At 42.3% G+C, this 20,715-nt stretch overlaps 1 protein-coding gene across 2 annotated transcripts in view; it reads left to right on the top strand.

Annotated features, from left to right (window-relative positions):
• Positions 1-2,783: 2,783 nt before the first annotated feature.
• Positions 2,784-20,715, top strand: part of tcea1 (transcription elongation factor A (SII), 1) — a 73,982-nt gene continuing 56,050 nt past the window's right edge. The window contains exon 1 of one of the 2 annotated variants that reach the window (XM_078216167.1): positions 2,784-3,094. In XM_078216167.1, coding sequence (XP_078072293.1) covers positions 3,020-3,094 — 75 coding nt within the window. In that variant the 5' untranslated portion in view covers positions 2,784-3,019. The remainder of the gene's footprint in view (positions 3,095-20,715) is intronic. The other variant, XM_078216168.1, reaches the window with a different exon arrangement.

Here is a 20,715-nt window from a genome sequence, read left to right as displayed (position 1 = left end):
ACTCAACCTATCTATACCTGTCTGCAACCTCTTTATGTCTTCTTCACAGCATTCTTTCCTACCTATCATGTCATCTGCAAATTTAGCTACCATGCCTTCACTCCCCTCATTTAAGTCGCTGAGATAAATTGTAGAAAGTTGAGGCCGCAGCACAGATCCCTGTAGGACTCCACTCTTTACATTCTGCCACTCAGAAAAAGACCCATTTATGCATACTCTGATTTCTGCCAGCCAGCGAATCTTCCATCTGTACTAATGTGTTACCTCATGAACTTTTATTTTCCACAATAATCTTTGATGTGGCACCTTATCAAATGCCTTCTGCAAATCCAAGTACATCATGTCAACAGGCTCCCCTTTATCTACAGTGCATGTTACTCCCGCAAAGAACTCCAATAAATAGTTCAACATGATTTCCCTTTCACAAAACCAGGCTGATGATTACCCTGTGTTTCTCTAAATGTCTAACAATATCCACCTTAACGATCAATTCTAACACCTTCCCCACAACAGACATTAAGCTAACTGTCCTTAGTTTCCTCCCTCTGTCCCGTCTATGATAGAGGGATTATATCTGTTTCTTTCCAGTATCAAGCAAATTTTGGAAAATTATCAATGCAACTACTACCTCATTAGCCACCTCTTTTATGATGCTAGGATGAAGTCCATCAGGACTTCAAGACTTGTCAGCCCGCAGCTTCATCAGCCTCCTCAGTACAGCTCCCCCAGTGCTTGTAATTTCTCCAAGTTCCCCTCTCCCTTCCACCTTCTAATTTACAGCAATTACTTGGATGTTTTTTGTATCCTCTATAGTGAAGACAAGAGCAAAATATTTGTTCATTTCATCTGCTATTTTCTTATTATCTACTATTGACTTCTCATTGTCACTCTCTAGAAGGAAATCTGCCGTTCTTATCTGGTCTGGCCTACATGTGTCTCCAAACCCATAGCAATGCGATTGACTCTTAACTGCCCCCTACAATAGCAAGTCACTCAGTTCAAGGCCAATTAGGAATAGGCAATAAATGCTGACCTTGCCAGCAATGCCCACATCCCATGAAATAATTAAAAAGTTATATAATGTGGGATGTGATGGATTGAATCTACTACCTTGTTGAACTTAATTGATACTCTTTTTCATCTTGTCCTATACATCACTGAATATGTGAGGATATTTCAATATTGAACAGCCTTTGGTTGGTGGCTTATAGCTGAGTATGTATATGCACCAGTTGAGGCTGTTCTAAGTTGTACCTTGATGTTCATGCCCAGAAACACCTTTTAATCCAGACCTTTCTCTCCAACTGAGGTCACATTGTAGTCCTATGAATGAATTCATAGCCCAATTTACAATTATATTCACCATGTTGGACCAGAATTCTTACTTTATAATAATTTATAAATCATGGACACAAGTTGTTCCACCTTTTCAAGTTTAAGATTAATTGCTTTTTGGTATCAAAGGGGAATTACATTACATTGTACACTCTTGCTTCTATCTGAAATCATAAGTAGTCTTTCTTGTACCCTTGAATCAATCCGCACTTCCAAACACAAGTCTGTCTGGTACTGGTCATTCTGTTTCATCAATATCTGCTCCCTCCAAAGACATGCTGGTTCGGTGCATTGGCTATGCTAAAATTCTCCCTCAGTGTACCCGAATAGGCACCGGAGTGTGACCACTATGGGATTTTCACAGTAACTTCATTGCAGTGTTAATGTAAGCCTACTTGTGACACTAATAAATAAACTTTAAACTGAAAAGGAACCTATTGTTTGTTTAAGTTTTTTAAAATTTAAGTTTGGTTGGCAATATTGAACTTCCTCAGCACTGGCTTTACCGTGTTCCCGCCTCCAATTACAGCCTAGCTAGCCCATGTGGAGTAGACATTAACTGCTTCTTCCCTATTTCTGAGAAATGTCACCACCTGTACATGCTCCAACTCCTGGCCAAGCTTTGTCGCAGGAGCAGTTTTCTCCAGCTTGCTCCAATTTCTTCCATTTCCTCGCAGTGGTAACATAACACTGCCTGATGGCATCATGCACACACACTTTATTTCTTTTTTTAAAAAAACCACGCTGGCTAGCAATGTGTCTACTAAAGTAAGAAAACACACTAGTTTAAACAATCATTATCATTGCTGCCAATAGTCCACCATGCAAACCAGCCTCCCATCCATTGACTCTATCTACACTTTCCGCTGCTTCGGAAAAGCAGCCAGCATAATTAAGGACTCTATGCACCACAGACGTTCTCTCTTCCACCTTCTTCCATCGGGAAAAAAAAGATACAAACGTCTGAGGTCACGTACCAACTGACTCAAAACAGCTTCTTCCCTGACTTTTGAATGGACCTCCTTTATATTAAGTTGAACTTTTGCAGACTCGATTGGCCTCCTTCCGCACTGTAGGAATTCTATGAAATTGATCTTTCTCTACACCCTAGCTATGACTGTAACACTACATTCTGCATTCTCTCCTTCCCTGTGTACAGTATGCTTTGTCTGTATAGCGCGCAAGAAACAATACTTTTCACTTTATACTAATACATGTGACAATAATAAATCAAATTTGTGGCAATAGCTCTTTAAATAGCAAGCAAAGCTGTGCGTTGTGGGAATGTCAATGATTTATTAAACATAAAGGACAAGTTAACTGGCAGTGAGTGGTCTGTGCAGTTAAGCTGCTTTAGTAGACACACAGCAGAGCTCTGTCTGGCCTGATCAGCCGCTGCCAGATCACATGACGGTGCCTCCATGGCCCTGCTTCACACGTCAGGTTCCGAACAGGGGAGGGGAGGCCGGCAGCATCACAGGCAGCTCGGCCCGCCGTCCATCGATTAGCCGTGTCTGCTTGCAGCGCTTCCTCTATTTACATGACGGATTTTCCACTGCTTTGGGCTTTCTCTGTGTGAGTATTTGGCGCTTGCGGCTGCCGCTCAGGAGAGCCGGAGGGATTTTGTTAACGTCTCGGGAAAATCAAACGCTACCGTCTGGTCGGTTGCGAGCGGGTTGGCGCGATGAGTAAAAAGGAGGAGGAAGATATTGTTCGAATTGCGAAGAAGATGGATAAGATGGTGTCGAAGAAAAGCACGGTGAGCTGTTTGGAGGCCGTTTGCCTTGTAACTAACTGTCAGAGAAAGCCGGGCCCTGCGCGCGCGCGCCTCGCACACAGCCATTGGAACGTTCCCCGGCCACCGCGCGCGCGCCACCCAGCCCGCGCGCCACCCACACAGCCATTGGAACGTTCCCCGGTCCCCTCGCACGCCTTCCTCAATAATTGGAAAGTTCCTCAGGCTCCACACGCGCCACCCACACGATCGTTGGAACGGTACCCGGACCCCGCGTGCGCCTCCCTCAATAATTGGAACGTTCCCCAGATTCCCCCGCGCGCCACCCACACAGTCATTGGAACGGTCCCCGGACCGCCACTCTGACAACCCGCCCAGTGTTGAGGGCGGCGTGCGCCTTCCGCCTAACAATGAAACAGCGGCCGGCCCGGTGCGTGGCTTGACAGGAGAGACTGAGTTTGACTGTTGGAGTTTCCTGTGTGTTCCTGCTACCTGCCTTCATTGGAGAATTGAACGCAACAATGGGTGGGGAGGTTTTCCAGTCGCTGAATATGACGGGTTTCACGTGTCCCCCCAATCGAAATGCACAAATAAATGGGTCCCCGAGCATTTACACTAAAACAGAATCACACACACACACAATGAATTACGGCTATGGAGACTCACTGATCTGCAATTGTATCCGGCGTGCATGGGCGTTTCTATTAAAATCGTATGTCTTTTAAAAAATGTACTGGTCAGAATAGAAATTAATTCAGGCACATTATTTTTCTCTGATCCGGTGCTGAATTTGCAGCGTTTACCAAACAGTTGGCAGGAATGGACAACTGCATCAAAACAAAAAAGAGATATTTTTAAAAAGGCTGCCCATGAAATGGGCAACCAATCATGGTATTAATAGCTTGGGCGTTCAAGAGTCGGTCAAAATTATACTTTATCAAGGTGTTAAGGGCCAGAATGTAAGAGCCGGAGTAATTGGGAATCCCAGCAATTTACTACTAATTTCCATTAAGGAAGACTCCTGTACTGAAAAGGGACAAATTTTTATTTTGTTCAAATTAAATTGTGCAGGTAATTTCAGAGCATAAATTGACCATTATTTGGCGGTGCATTTAGTATCCTACATTGTGCAGTGCCCAATGTTCATGGAAAGGCTACCTGCAAATTATCATAGAATCCCTACACAATGCAGGAGGAGGCCACTTGGCCCATCAAACATGCATCGACAACAATCACACCCAGTACCTATCCCCTTAACCGCATGTATTTACCCAGCTAATTCTCCTGACAGTAAGGGCCAATTTAGCATCGCCAGTGCACTTAACTCACACATCTTTGGACTGCGGGAGGAAACCGGAGCACCCGGAGGAAACCCACGCAGACACAGAGAATGTGCAAACTCCACACAGACAGTAATCCAAGGTCGGAATTGAACCTGGGTCCCTGGTGCTGTAGTTACTGGAGCATCATCATCGTTTGAAAATTCAGTAAGTGGTCACAGAATCTATCAAATTACAAGCACAGTGAATAATAAATTGCTCAAGTTAAAGGAGAATAAAGGACAAACCATTTATATGATCTCTTCCATGAAATCAGGGCGGACAAAGCAGTCCATAGCTAATTAATTAATTAATATTGTCACTGCAAATACAGAAACCATTTTGCACAGAGATCAATTAGCTATTGCTCAGTGGTAGAGCTCTCGTTTCTTGAGTCAGAGGATTGAGTCTTCAAGTCCCACTAAGAGACTTGAAGGCAAATAGTCATTTGGTAGTACAGAACTGTAGTACCCCCACAGTGCAGTCTGTGCTCCACACAGACTGTCACCCAAGGTTGGAATTGAACCCAGGTCCTTGGTGCTGTGAGGCACTGTGCCACCATGCCACCCTACAGAACTCAACTGTTGTTGAAAAAAGAGACACATCAGAGCTTTGTCCTGCACTCATCAGGGCACTTCACATGAATACCAACATAAGCGGGGAAAAAAGCATGTCTCTTTCAGAAAGACTTGAAAACATAATTTACATTGATTATTTATTGCAGTACTGAGAGGGTGCTGCACTGTTGGCGGTGCCATCTTTTGGATGAGACATTAAACTGAGACTTTGTCTGTTATCTCAGGTGGCTGTAAAAGATCTCATGGAACTACTTCAAAGAAAAATAGGAAGCATTTGGTCTCTTGGCCAATATTTACCACTCAACCAACATCACTAAAACAAATGATCACAAACTACTCAGCTGATCTCTGAATAGTGTGCTGAAAGATTTTACATTTGTCTTTGGACAAACAGGTTAATCTACATTAAACTTCAACTGAGACAGTATCTTCAGCAGTCATGCAGCATTGTTTTAATCATATGGTTAAAACATTCAGTCACTTCCAATGAAACCTGAATTGGTGCAGCTGATATTGCGTTAGAGCTTCTTGTCATGGTGGCCTTTTGTGAGAGATGACTGTTACGGTATGGGAATTGGTGGTCTCAGTACCTGACAATGCACAGCAGAAATTTGAAATTCTTCATAGACTTCAACCTCAGATTGAGGGTCAGCTGACATGAACTTCCAAAGAAAAAGAAATGGTCTCGTTGTATTCCTGAATGTGTTCTAAACAACTGGGAGATCTCCTCCCTGACAAATGTTAGAAATGTGGGTTCCTTCAAGAGTAAATCAGGACTAGTTTGAGTGAATTGAGAGGAGATGATGCTCGTTGAAGCTTGTATTAAGAGCTGGCGTTTCCCCCAGTGGGGGAGACTTTGGGACGTGGCGAGAATCCAGAAGGGAAGGGTAGAAGCCAGGTTTGTACTGAACTATTATATCACAATGAATCGGCAAAATGTCTTCTGCTGCCTAATTCGGGAAATGGATATCCACCTATTTATCATGGTAGCAGAGGTTTGACCTCGATCTCTTCAGGTGGGAAGATAAAGAAAACAGAAAGCAATCCCCTGTTTCTGACAAAAGTAAAAGCTCCCAGTGGCTCTTAAGGTGAAGTGGCTGAGTCACACTGCAAGATCAGAAACTATGGTTACCCACCAGTCTTTCTGGAATTGGAACCATTCGAGTAATGGCAGAAGAAGGTGGAGATGTGGACTCTGGTCACTCCTTTAGCGAACAGGAAACAAGGTATGGCTTTGGTCTTGTCGTTACCAGAAAGAAACAAGATTAGAAATGAAGTATTTGACTTGGATACTGAAGATGGTTTGCCAATTCTACTGCAATTTACGGACAGACTTTACAAAAATGACTTGTTAGAAGCCAATGAGGCGTGGCCAATATTTGATAAATTTAAGAAGATGGACAATTAGTCTGCAGAAGAATATGTCATGGATTTTGAGAGATTATACAAAGTACTGAAGAAATTTAATCCAGACATTCCAGAGTCTGTAATTGTGTTTAGATTCTTAGATGGATAGAGTTTGGTTTTGACAGGCGTTCAATTTTGTGGTGAAGATCTTCTTCTTGAACAAATGACCGCTGCTCTTAAAAAGAAAAGTGGGAAACTATAGTTTCCAGCTACCTTGCCAAGAGATGTTGAAAGTTCTGCAGTGGGACAGAGAATGGAGGACTCCATGGTTACTGATCTCTAGGGGCCGAATTGTGGATGTTTGTACAGAGAAGAAATTGCTCGAAGATATCTTGAGGTGGGTTGTACTTTTAATAGGTTATGGAGCAAGGTAAAATGCATGACTAGGGTGATAGCCGTCAATGGCAAACGCACCCCAGAAATAGACGGGGAATAATTACTAGGTGCTTTCGGTGTGACTCAAAATAACACTATTTAAGGAATTGTCCAAAAATCAGGAATCTAGCATTTGAAGCAACTCATGAAGCAGACGGTGCTGATGATGAAGATGATAAGAATGATGGGCAAGAATTTATTGTATTAGTGACAGAAAACTTAAGTTGGCCCATGAATATCTTGGTTGCCAATTCATTTAATTGTGCTGTACCAGATAGTGGCTATACCTCAACAGTGTGTGGGGTAATTTGTTATTTGGAGAGCAGATAAGGGAGTTAAAAAAAAATATACGAAAGGGCTACCAGCGTTCGGTTTGGAAATGATGATATGCATCAATATCTTTTAGGAGAAAGTGAACCTCAGAAGTGAAATTGCAGGAAAGTGTCATTTCATTAGCCCTCATGTGGTTTGGAGTAACCATACCATTATTGCTGAGTAAGTCCTCGATGGAAAAAAACAAAGATGCATTTGGACATGGAGAATGACAACACGGTTTGGTAACACGGTGAACGTACAGTTCACTGGATCCGGACATCATTGTATTCTACTGAGGAAACCGGGAATTTTCCGTCAAGAAGCATTGTTGACCTCTGGAGTAAAAGTCTGGCTAAAAGGAAAATTGCTTATGCAATATCCAGATAATTTTCTTTTTAGCCAGACTTTTATCTGGAAATTGCATAAGCAATTTTCCGAACCTTCATCACAAAACTTAAAGCTGCGGCTAAAGGATGCCGAAGTGTGGATAAAGTATATGAATCATTTGTAGAACAGGTCATATCTCGAGGTGATATATGTTTTAACATTGAAAGACACCACCAGGCCTGGTTGCAAGTGTCCCATTAGCCTGAGAATTTAAAGGATCGGAATGTTTATCTGTTACATTTTGTAGATATGGCAACCAGGTTCCACATGTCTGCGGTAAACAACAAGGACCAGCGGACAATATTGGATAAAGTCATGGAAAGTGGGTCGGTACAGACCTTGGGTCACCAACAAAATTTTCATCAGATGATGGAGGTGAATTTTGCAAATGAAGAGTTTTAGGGACATGTGTGAGAACATATAAAGTCATGCAAACTTCTGCAGAACGTCCGTTCAGTAATGGCTTGTGTGAAATAAACCATGCTGGGAACTGGCGTGGGCAGTATATGTGACAAATTCCTTACAGTTGATTGGGTGGTATAATGCATACAGCTAGATTCCAAAATTGCCTTTAGTGCCATTTGACGATCCTCCAGCACTGGAAGAAATGACTAGTGGCTGTACTTTCTGCGCTACTTGTTGGCAATAAAGTTGCAGTATCGGTAAAAGTTAAGAGAGCTTTAAGACTTTGTAGAAGACCATCTGGGGGATATTTCTGTTCTGGTGATCTGGTTTATATAAGAGAGAAGGATGCAGGGATTGAGGTCTGGGGAAAAATTATTAGATGTGATGGCAAAACTAATAGTACGATAGGGGAATCAGGCAGTAGAAACACATTCTTCACGAGTAATAGAGATGAGTTAAGAACTTTCACACTGACAACATGGGTGAAGGTGATGATAATGAGGAGCCTTATGCTTCGCATACCCACGAGTTCTACAATTTGGAGCCAGACGAGCAGGATTTGAGAGCTCAAGAAATACATAATGATATGGGTACTGACCATGAAGAACATGAAAAGGTAATCTCATGCAAGAATCGCTCACCTAAAGTTTCCTTGTGGTGTACAGGCCAGAAGGATCGGATAACTAGAGGGGCGGACCATGATCGTGGGATGAACAGGGAAGCCTACAGGCAAATACAAAAATTGGCTACATGTCCAAGACGTGAGGTGAGGGCCATGAATTGACAGCAGGGAGAACAAGAGTGGAGAGTAAGAAAACCTAACTTGAATACTGATTTGGGCGATACATTTAGGAGGAGGAAAAGATGACACACAGTAGAAAGGCTTTCTAGTAAACAGTAAGCTGGAAAGAATTTTCAGTATATCCAGAGGTGGTTGATAGAAGTGGATCTGCTCTGTCACACAGATGGGTTTGCACAGAAAAGGTTCTAACCTTTCTCCCATTGCTGGAAAGGTGATTTTAAAGATTTTTTAAAGCAATTCTAACCACTTATTCTTGAAAGTGTAACTTTATAGATATCAGAATAGCTTTCCTTCAGGGTAACCTGCTCAAGACAGAAGTATGATTACAACCTCCAAAGGGAGCACTAGGAATAGAAGGGAAACTCTGGAAATTGAATAAATGTCTTTATGGGTTTAGTGATGTTTCTTGAGTGTGGTATTTTTCAGTAAGGGCAGTTTTGTTAAAGTTAGGTTGTTCACAGTTGAAAGTGGACCTAGCCATGTTCTATTGGGACTGTAAGGGAAAATGTGTGGGCATCTTTATGATAAATGTGGATAATTTATTATAGGGGTATTACTGACTTTGAAGAAAATTTTATTTATCAAAATAGAAAGGTATTTAGAATTGGCAGTTAAGCTTCTGGGGCTTTTAAGTATGTGGGTTTGGAGATTATAAGGGTCAGTCGAATATAATTTTACATAACAGCCTTACTTGGGACAATGTCAGTCCCACCACAATTAGTGGTCGCAGATCCGGACAGAAAGCGGCTGCTACTAAGGGTGAGGTGCGATAGTTGAGTCCCTTCAAGACAGCTCAGCTGATCAGGTACGAAGACAAGACCCGGTGCAAGTTTTGATCTGCTGAAGCTAAAATGTTGCGAAAAATCCAATGGTGGAAGACATTTTGAGAATGAATAAAGCTTTAAATGGATTAAAAATAGAAAAGTGTATGCTGAAGTTCTCAGCTTTGGGTGATCCTAATAATAAGAAATTAATTATTTTTTGGATACCTCAACATGCAAAGCTTGGCGATGGTTTTTCCGATGCAGAAAGATTCATACTTCTTATGGGTGAAAATGGGGACAATTGCCCCTTGACACGGGAGGCAAAGAAAATAAGGAAAGTAGTGAAGAGCACACGCGTCACAAACTATTGCTCTAGTTGATGCTGTTGATATGGAGTTCTATTTGTCAAAGCTTTTGCAGGAAATGTTGTATTTAAAAAATAAAAGAGGCTGAAAAAAAATTCCAATGGAATATTGCACAGATAGCTGATCTTTGTGGGACTGTATTCATTTACATGTTTTGTAGAATGTATAAAGATAGAAATAGCCAGTTTAAAACAACTGTTGGAGAGGAAAGAAATCTGTCAGCTAGGGTGGACAAATATTAGTCGTCAACTATTGGATAGCTTCACCAAGAGAAATGGCGCCACAGAAAAATTGTTAAAGGATGTCTCACCATGTAACAGTGGCGAACTTGAAATATTTTTTCTGTATTTCTACCTGTGTACATTTGTCTAACAGTAATTAGTTTTTTCTTAAAAGAAAGGGAATTGTCAACATTAGAAATTTAAGAGTGTAAACCAGGACTAACTTCACAGTGAATTGCAAGCAAGTGATGCTCATTGAAGCTTGTATTTAAAGGTTGGAATTTTCCCCAGTGGAGGGGAAGACTTCTGGACAGGGAGAGAATCTAGAATGGAAGAGTAGAAACTAGTGTGTGTGCTGAACTATTGCATCACAATGAAACAGTTGTGAGTCATGTGGGTGGCATGGTGGCACAGTGGTTAGTACTGCTGCCTCACAGCTCCAGGGACCTGGTTCGATTCCCGGCTTGGGTCACTGCGTGGAGTTTGCACATTTTCCCTGCATCTGTGTGGGTTCCTTCCAGGTGCTCCGGTTTCCTTCCACAAGTCTGAAAGACATGCTGGTTAGATGCATTGGCCATGCTAAATTCTCCCTCTCGTGTACCCCAACAGGCTCCAGAGTGTGGTGACTAGAGGATTTTCACAGTAACTTCATTGCAGTGTTAATGTAAGCCTAAAAGCAAAATACTGCGGATGCTGGAATCTGAAACAAAAACAGATAATGCTGGAAAATCTCAGCAACCTCGGGGCAGAGAAGAAAGCCAATGTTTCGAGTCTAGACGACCCTTTGTCAGAGCCTTAATGTAAGCCTACTTGTGACACTAATAAATAAACTTTACAATGTCTCTGCCTAATTAGGTAAATAGATATTCGCCTATTTAACACTCCCTGATAATCTGAAGCATTTATTTGTGAAATATTTCACCAGGACCAGAATTTCCTCCAATTTGTTTCCCTTATGACCACAGCTACATATTGTTGTGGAGAAATACAACCAAAAATCGAAGGTCAAGTCTTCAGACAGTAAAAAGAGGCTGTAGCCTCTGGCACTACAAGTAAATATGGAAGGTTGTTGCAAAAAAGAACATGTGGCCAAAATATCTATGAAATGGGGCAAATGCATCATATTCTGTAGCACTCTGCACCCCAGGTTTTCAGTTAGTATAGAAATGTTTGGTCAGGGTCTATACAATTAGCTTTTCTACTTGAGAGCCTCCAAAAGCTGCAGCTGTTATGTCTAAGTTTAGTAAGAAGGTGTGGAACAACAGCAATCTGACTGAGAACACCAAAGTGCAAGCCTACTGTAGTATTAGGTGTCTGGGACTATAAGGGTTAATGTAGGACTGGGGAAACAGTGCTCCCCACGCTATGATGTAGAGCGTCATGTGTGAGTAATAATGAGTCTGGTAGAAGTTGGCATGAAGATTATACCTAGTCAGGACTGTATGCTATAAATATGTATATTGTTATGTGTTATTAATAAACAGTTATTGTTCAACCATTCAAGGCCCTAGACCTCTTCAAGAAACAACATGCAACCTTACAATATCTACCAAGTCTGCATCCTCAGTGCAGTCATACAGTGGTGAAACCGGGACAACATATGCTAAGCAGTAGAAAAGGCGGAATGGTTTCCACTTTCACTGTCTTGCACATATTCTCAGCATTTCATGGCAGGACACTGCCACCAACTTAAAGATCCTGGAGTATGCTAATCCCATTAGTATATACTTGTTTCTCAGCCAAATATCCATGCTCATTGGATATTTATTTATTTAGCAAATGCAAAGTGCCTAAGCCAAGCAGTTTATTCCGGTCCTGCTGTGATGGTGCGGATAGGCCTTTGTAGAGTCTGTGGATTGAACACTCTTCTATGATGTGATGCATAGTTTGCTCTCTCCCAAAGGAACATAGGGGGCTAGCGCTAATGCCCCATCAGTGGAGATTGGCCAAGCAGGGGTCGGGGTCGTGGCCGGCCCCGATCATGGAAGGTTGAAACCACATAGCTGTTGGGTTGAGTTTGCGACCTGTTTGTTGTGTCCAATGATTCCCATTCATTTGTCCAGGTGGAATTTGTGTTGAAGTCTTGTGTGGGAGGCTTTTTCCAGATCAGCCTTCTTGATGGGAGTCGTACCTTGGGTGGGCTGAATAGATCAGCCTGAAGAGACAGGTAGGGGGCATTGCAAACTTTTTCTACCACTTTAGTGGGTTGTTGCAAGTCGATGAATATGTGGAGGAGTGATGTTTACCAGGACAGGGAGCCACGGGAGTGGTGTTGAAAGTTGTGTTCTAGTGATGATGCACGTTGTTTATCAGATAGATGACGGCCACATATCCACGGACTACAATGAATTGGTCACTAGGTCATAACCTGCTGGATGTCCATCCACCACAAGAACGGCCGCAAGCAAGATATGAAGATGACAAACATTGATACAAATCACTGAACCTATGGCTGTGATCTCTGGAGACTAACTGGAGGGGCATTGGAAGAGACGAGGTGAAATGAGAAGCTCTGCTGGCTGACAAAAGTCCAGAGAAAACACCAGCAAATCTTGAATCTTACCAGCCTATTGTCTTCATCTGCAGAAAATGTGGCAGAATCTGCCATGCCAGAGTGAGGTTCCTGAGCCACACCAGACAATGTTCAACACAGAATTGATCACCAAGGCTCAAACCATCTGCGGTTCTGGATTCAAGTAGAAACCGATGTGATCAGTGGTTATCTTGCATGACAGAAGGCTGCCAGAGGAGGATGTGAGAACCGGATAATGACCAATTTACCATAAATATATTGGACAGAAGGTTAAATATTTTCATTGTCTTGTGTACCAAGTAAACAACTTCATTGAAGAATATTTGCATAAATATCCACTAATTCTATCGGGGGCAAAGCTACTCTGTCTATGCCAGACCACGTTTGGTTCTGGCTGGACATAAAATGTGGTGAAGTTTGAAAATAGCAGCAGATTGGAGCAGTCCAATTTTAAAAAAGTTAAAAGCAGGGAGGTAATATATGGGTACGCCTTTATCAGTGATATATTAAAGGAACTCAGTTGTTAGCGCTGTAATCCTTGAATCAGAAGCTTGTGGATTCAAGCCCAAATCCAGGAGTCGTGTGTACAATCGAGACTAACCATGTTCTGCATAATCCGAGGACCTGTCTTTTGGTTGTGATTTTAAATTAATGCTGCATTTGCTTACTGTCTTTCTTAAATACAAAATCCTTAAAATTACAAAGCCAATGCTTAGAGTGGACCGGGCAAACCCAAATCCATTTTTTCAAATTTTCAAGTTTGCTGACAACACCACCGTAGTGGGTTGGATCTCAAACAATGACAAGACAGAGTACAGGAATGAGAGAGAGAATCTGGTGAACTGGTGTGGCAACAATAACCTCTCTCTATGTCAACAAAACGAAGGAGATTGTCATCGACTTCAGGAAGCGTAAAGGAGAACATGCCCCTGTCTACATCAATGGGGACGAAGTAGAAAGGGTCGAGAGCTTCAAGCTTTTAGGTGTCCAGATGACCAATAATCTGTCATGGTCTCCCTATGCTGACACTATAGTTAAGAAAGCCCACCAACGCCTCTACTTTCTCAGAAGACTAAGGAAATTTGGCATGTCAGCTATGACTCTCACCAACTTTTACAGATGTACCATAGAAAGCATTCTTTCTGGTTGTAGCACAGCTTGGTATGGCTCCTGCTCTGCCCAAGACCGCTAGAAACTACAAAAGGTCGTGAATGTAGCCCAATCCATCAAGCAAACCAGCCTCCCATCCATTGACTGTCTACATTTCCCGCTGCCTCTGCTTTGCCAGCATAATTAAGGATCCCACGCACACCGGACATTCTCCCTTCCACCTTCTTCCCTCGGGAAAAAGATACAAAAGTCTGAGGTCACGTACCAACCGACACAAGAACAGCTTCTTCCCTGCTGCTGTCAGACTTTTGAATGGACTTCCCTCGCATTAAGTTGATCTTTCTCTACACCCTAGCTACGAGTGTAACACTACATTCTGCATTCTCTCGTTTCCTTCTCTATGAACGGTATGCTTTGTGTAGCACGCAAGAAACAGTACTTTTCACTGTATGTTAATACATGTGACAACAATAAATCAAATCCAATTCCTTGCTTGCTCAATAAACCAAATTCCAATTGAATCCATTTCATGGAAAGCAGCCGCATAATTAAGGACCCACACACCGGACATTCTCTCTTCTACCTTCTTCTGTCGGGAAAAAGACACAGAAGTCTGAGGTCACATACCGACTGACTCGAGCACAGCTTCTTCCCTACTGCCATCAGACTTTTGAATGGATCTGTCTTGCACTAAGTTGATCTTTCTCTACAACCTAGCTATGACTGTAACACTACATTCTGCACTTTCTCCTTTCCTTCTCTATGAACGGTATGCTTTGGCTGTATAGCATGCAAGAAACCATACTTTTCACTGTATAATAATACATGTGACGATCAAAATCAAACAAGATCTAAGATGACAAAGGCATTACACCCCAACTTGGGCTTCATCTGACGCTTGATCTTAGCCAAAAGGCCAAGTTGTGAACATGGTTTCGCCCCTGCTAGGTTGCTGTCTTGGGTGAATAGTTACGATCCAATAACCCCAATTGAAAAATTGTAAGTATTAGACCAAATTTCTTCTCTCCACTGGCAACATCAACAACGGACTTTGACTGGTTATTTTTCTCATATCTTGTGTGAAAACTCAGTTTTCCCTGAGTAACAACTTTGATTCAAAATGATTTAATTTGGGCTATCCTGAAAGTGTGATGTGGCACTCCTTGTTCTTAGAAGCTCCTAATCGTAACGTTACCTTGTCCTTTAACATCAGTTGAACAGATAATAGTGTTTTCTTTGCTATGTAAAGTGATTTGTTAATAAAGGATGGTTTGATATCTCGCTGCATGTATAATCACACCATTAATTGCATCGATTTCCACTTGAATCCAGAACCACAGAAGTATGAAGGCTTCCCCAAGCAGGTGTAGCCCTGAAAGTTATGTAGCAGCCGTGAGCTTAGATCACTCGCCAACACTAGATCCTGGATCCAGACTCGGTGTATTAGCTATCCTGGCCCAATATGCTGTATGAATCTAAAACCTTGACTTGGAGGTGAGGGTGATTGGATTCACTGACTTTAGAAAAAAAGTCTTGTAGGCATAAACTTGGATCTGTTTGTAAAGGTTGTTTCTAAATGTTTATTGTCCCAATTTGTCAAAAACTGAGAGAGAAAACATCCATAACCAATTACTCCATTAGTAACTTCAGTTGGCATCAGTTTCAATGTGAGAAAATGTGCAACCGATTAATGACGCCAAAGTTTGGAGTTGATTGGTAACAGTCACAGGTTCAGTGCAAATTGCACCTCACTTACACATTGTTTGATTTGCTCTCCTAGATGTTTATGGAATCTCGATGCCTTTGTTTAGGCAGCTTAAAACAATGGTGATATTTTATATTTTGTGTTTTTTAAGATTCAATTTGAAAGGGAGTTTTATATAGATAAAAAAAGAAATGTGCCTCTGATGCACGAATTTCTATTACAAAATAAGAAAATTTGGGTGGGATTTTCCACGCACCCCTGTGGCATGTTTCATGGTGTCAGGCAGCCCGTCACTGTCAACGGCACTTCCTATTCGATGTAGCCCCCATCACCAGGAAACCTGTGGCAGGGGTTCGCCGTCGGTGGTCCTGGAAGATCCCACTGGTGAGAATGGCCATTATTTTTGCCTTCATACAGACATTGAGTTCATATTTGGAATAAGGCTGGCAGTCTTGGGTATCCTAATTTCATTGAGATTACTCCTGGCCTTGTAGCTGAAGTGAGAACAAGTCTTCTAATAAAACATAGTTAAACACAAAAAGAGAGGAGAAATGATCCAGACTTTTAAAATGTTGAGTGTGATAATGTAGGTGTAACTAAGTTGTAGCTTTAATTGTGAATACAGTACAACAGAAACGAGGAATCTAATGAGGCTCAAACAGGACTAGAAATGAGAGAATTCCTGTCGTTTCCCACTTGCACAGAGTTGTAGAAAAGACTCTGAGAAAACTGCTATTGGTTTCCACAGATGTGTGGGGTTCACAACAGGAACGTTGATTCCAAATAATACAATTAAACTCATGCATATATTAGAAGTAAAATTACATAATTCTGGAGTTTTGCTTTTGGAAGGGCAGGAGAAACTGTGCTGAAAGTTTGGGATGTCAAACGGTGAATCTGTAGCATGAAGGACCAAACTATTGTTCCTTGTTTCACGTTGTTACAAGTGCGCCTCTTCAAGATTTCATGTTTCCGTTTTGCGATACTCTTATTAGATCACTTTTTCTCCCAAGTTTGTGGGTTTTTACTCCCCCATCCTATTGACAGGTTGTGCCACTTCAGGGATCTTTACCCTTGACCTTTGGCTGCCCTAAACGGCATAAACCTTCATTTTAGGCAGAAGCATATTCTCCAATTTTACCTCGTCTCACTGGGCAGTGGGGCATGGGGTGGGTGGAGCAGTCAATTTTCATGTGGCAAGCCACTTGCTCCCCCCCCCCCCCCCCCCCCCCCCTCCATTAACTTCTGGTTAAGTGTCTTGGCGTTTATTGGTAGGGGGATTGAATTTAGGAGTCGTAGCGTTATGTTGCAACTGTACACAACTCTGGTGCGGCCGCACTTGGAGTACTGTGTGCAGTTCTGGTCCCCACATTACAGGAAGGATGTGGAGGCTTTGGAGAGGGTGCAGAGGAGGTTTACCAGGATGTTGCCTGGCATGGAGGGGAGATCCTATGAGGAGAGGCTGAGGGATTTGGGATTGTTTTCGCTGGAAAGGCGGCGGCTAAGAGGGGATCTTATTGAAACATATAAGATGATTAGAGGTTTAGATAGGGTGGATAGTGATAGCCTTTTTCCTCTGATGGAGAAATCCAGCACGAGGGGGCATGGCTTTAAATTGAGGGGGGGTAGTTATAGAACCGATGTCAGGGGTAGGTTCTTTACCCAGAGGGTGGTGAGGGATTGGAATGCCCTGCCAGCATCAGTAGTAAATGCGCCTAGTTTGGGGGCGTTTAAGAGATCCGTAGATAGGTTCATGGACGAAAAGAAATTGGTTTAGGTTGGAGGGTCACAGTTTTTTTTTTTAACTGGTCGGTGCAACATCGTGGGCCGAAGGGCCTGTTCTGCGCTGTAATGTTCTATGTTCTATGTTCTAAGTCCTGTTCTGAATCTGCTCTTTGAGTAGGGCACCTGGAGGAAGGAAGTGGGTGTGATTAGGTCTCCATTTTTAATTTTAGTTGAAGTAGGAGATCAGTGATGGCATTGGTGTCAACACTGAAGCTGTTAGGATTTGAACCTTAAGCCAGAACAGGTCTAGCAGGTAAAGCGGAAAAAATTAATTTTGGCTTTCCTTTAGTACAAACCTGAGCTGGAGCATCTCCTTTGCTTTCAAGTTAGCTCCAGTTCTCCAAAAGACAGAATTTATCCATCAAGTTGGATCATGTTTTGTGCCCCAATGCCTGAAGCAGAGTGACAATAAAGAAAGTAAGTAAAGGAAGAAAATCTTGCATCCCGGATCCTGCTTCCTTGGATAGAAACATAGAAAACCTACAGCACAAACAGGCCCTTCGGCCCCACAAGTTGTGCCGAACATATCCCTACCTTCTAGGCCTACCCTGCTTCCTTGGATGCCCTGCTCCATGTGCGCCTAAACATCTGTGGGTCAGTCACATGAAGACGCATGGCAGAAACCTGTGACCCTTCAAGACGTCGTCCTCGAGACAGCCGATGATGAGCTTCCGATGGAACAGAGGACGTGGTATGGTTATATTCTTGGATGTGCTTTAACAATCGAAGAGACCCTCTCTGACAATCTGAAGCATTCATTTATGGAGTATTTCACTAGGCCCAAGAGATCCTCCAGCGTGTTTGCCTTATGACCACAGATAACATTGGCTGTAGAGAAATGCGGCCAAAAATTGAGGAGCAAGTCTTTAGACAGTTTAACAAAAAAAGAGGCTGCAGCCTCTGGCACTACAGTGTGGGTTGCCTCATCCTTGCTGCAGAAATAACATGTGGTCAAAATATTCATAAAATGGGGCAAATACATCTCTCGCCTCCACTCCCAGTTGTTTCTGGAGGCCCATCTCAACTGATGTTCAAATACCTGCACACTGGCTAAGCATTGGTGGTTCTAAGCAAGCGAGAGTTGGAGAAAATTTATTAGGGCAAGGCCCAGCTGGACCGTCGCGCCGCTTCTCCTTGGATGTGCCACTCACTGAGGGGTGGGGGTGATGGCACTCGGAGCTTTCCCTTCCACAAAAAGAAAATGAAAAGATACTGCGGCCCCTCCATAGTGGCACAATTCTTTTTCAAGGGATGCTTTCCTGTTTTTATTTGCTACCTGATCACAGTTATATCTTAAATTAATTTTCTGCAAACTCAGCAGCTCCATTGCCATGCAGTGTGCAGTACTGAGCAGTCTCAAGCTTTACTTTTGCACTGGAATTCTTTCAGCAGATGTGTGTAAAGTGATGCTATACAGAAACTGTTTTTCATGGAAATGAATGTGGAAGGTTTACGCAGCCATATTCTCTTACCGTTCATGTCATACAATGTTAATTTGTTCCTTCAGCAACTTTGCAGTTGGTCCATAGGGCGTGTGTGACAGCAGCCTGTGTGGGTTTGGGTAACGATGAGGTTTGGAGGCCTTGGGATTGAGAGAAAGATTTCCATAAGAGATGTGATTAGCAACTCTCTTGGTAATGATGGCGTTGCATTTAGCAGTGGGGTCATGACATGACTCAGCTCAGACGTGTTGTCAGGGAGCTGGTGCTCTGCCTATAAGGGTAGCACTTCCTTTGTCAACAGGTTTGACACTAATGTTAGCATTAGATCTGAAAGAAAGGAATACTGCGTTTGCCAAAGGGGATAGATTAAAGTAAGTGAAGTTAACTGACACAACCAATATCACACCAGCAATTTCCAATTAAAAAGATCAAAAGAGCAGAATGCCAAAGGAAGGGGTCCAGCTTCATCGGTAAAGCTGCAGACAGTCAAAAGCTTAAAGACGGGGGAAGCTTCCTAGTTGTAAAAGTTGGCATGCAGACCATTGTGGAGGAACTCACCAGCACATTAAGCTCAGAATTTCTTATAGTGAGGCAGGAGGCTGAAGTTGAAACCTTTGCTGAGGACAAAAGGATTGCGAAATTATCGCAAGTGATGATATTGGAAGGAAAGATACGGTCAGAAGAAAGTGAAAAGGGATCGAGAGGAAAAGTAGCCATTGAGGAGTTGAAGTTTGCAGTTTGCTTGTCACCTGATCAGAAAACAAAGTGTAAGTGTAAGATGTGATGAAGTGGAGCAGAATATCAAGTTTGAATAGATATTAATATAGTGAATCTCCATCCTCAACTCATTCAGCTAAAATGGCATCCTCCCTATACTGGATCCAACTATGATGACTAATATTGCCACAATATTCAATGTTTTTCTATTCTGCAGAAAGAGGGTGGGTTTGAGGCAGTGAATGGAAAAACATTGAATATTGTGGCAATATCAGTCATCATAGTTAGAACCAGTATAGGGAGGATGACATTTTAGCTGAATGAGTTGAGGATGGAGATTCACTATACTAATATTTTTTCAATGCATGTTAATTGGTGTCGGTATTATTGAGTCTTGTCCAAATAACTACTTGGACCAAAGTATTTGCTACCCTTAAGAAAAGAATATTTCTGCTAATTCCCCTTCGCTAATCGTGAGAGACATTTAGAGTAATGAGTTGGATAAATAGCTTTATTTGAGGTTGATTGGTGGCATAGGTTTACAAAAGGGCAGGGTGATTGATCATTTGGATAGATAGCCTTATGGCCAATAGTTCTCATTGTACTCTGCCAATCTGAAGCCATTAGTTGCAATGCTATCAGACATTCTGTTTTTATTGTGTAAGAAGTGAATAATTATTCTGTTTTAAATGTTTAAATAACATAAGTGTTTTACTTGTTTAGATTTTCAAAGATAGTAATAGTGTGTAATTGCTATAAATATATTCGCCCAGATCTTCCGATCTCTGAATTGTCAGAGATGGAACGTATCATGGAAGATGCACAACGGGATCTCTCGGAAATCCCAATGCAAGGATCTTTGTGGGAATTGGCCGGGAAGTTTGAATTATAGTGGGAAATTCTGGGACCCTCCAAAAAAGTCTCCAACTAGAGACTTTGGATAGTTCCCACTCACTTACATTTCCTTGGTAACCATCCAGGTAAGACGGGGAAAAAAAACACATCTAACTCTTGGATAACTATACAACTGACCATCCTTGACTCTTATCCACCACTCCCCAAACCCAACCTCACCATTTTACCCACCCTCCCACACAGCTGGCTACCCTCACCACTCAATCACCTCGCTCACACTTATTCAAATGTTCTAGAACTTTTCATTTATTGAATGAAGACTTATAAAAATATGGCCGCGAGTGCTGTAAAAGCCTTGGCTTCATCCAATGATCGTGCAGTATGAAGAAGGATTCCCAGAATACGTACACTGTGTTTCAGAAATCCAGGCCAGAAATGCGGAGCTCTTGTCTTATGTACGAAAAGTAGGATTGGCATGGCAATCCACTGGTGATTGCCACTCTGAAAAGTCAGCCCATTTGTTTCTACTGAATTCTGTCTGTGTACCGGTGGATGAAGGG

The sequence above is a fragment of the Mustelus asterias genome, chromosome 7 (genome assembly GCF_964213995.1).
Source record: "Mustelus asterias chromosome 7, sMusAst1.hap1.1, whole genome shotgun sequence".
In the NCBI taxonomy this organism is placed as follows: Eukaryota; Metazoa; Chordata; class Chondrichthyes; order Carcharhiniformes; family Triakidae; genus Mustelus; species Mustelus asterias.
Note: the sequence above shows the minus strand (reverse complement) of the source record. Positions and strands in the feature narration are given on the sequence as shown.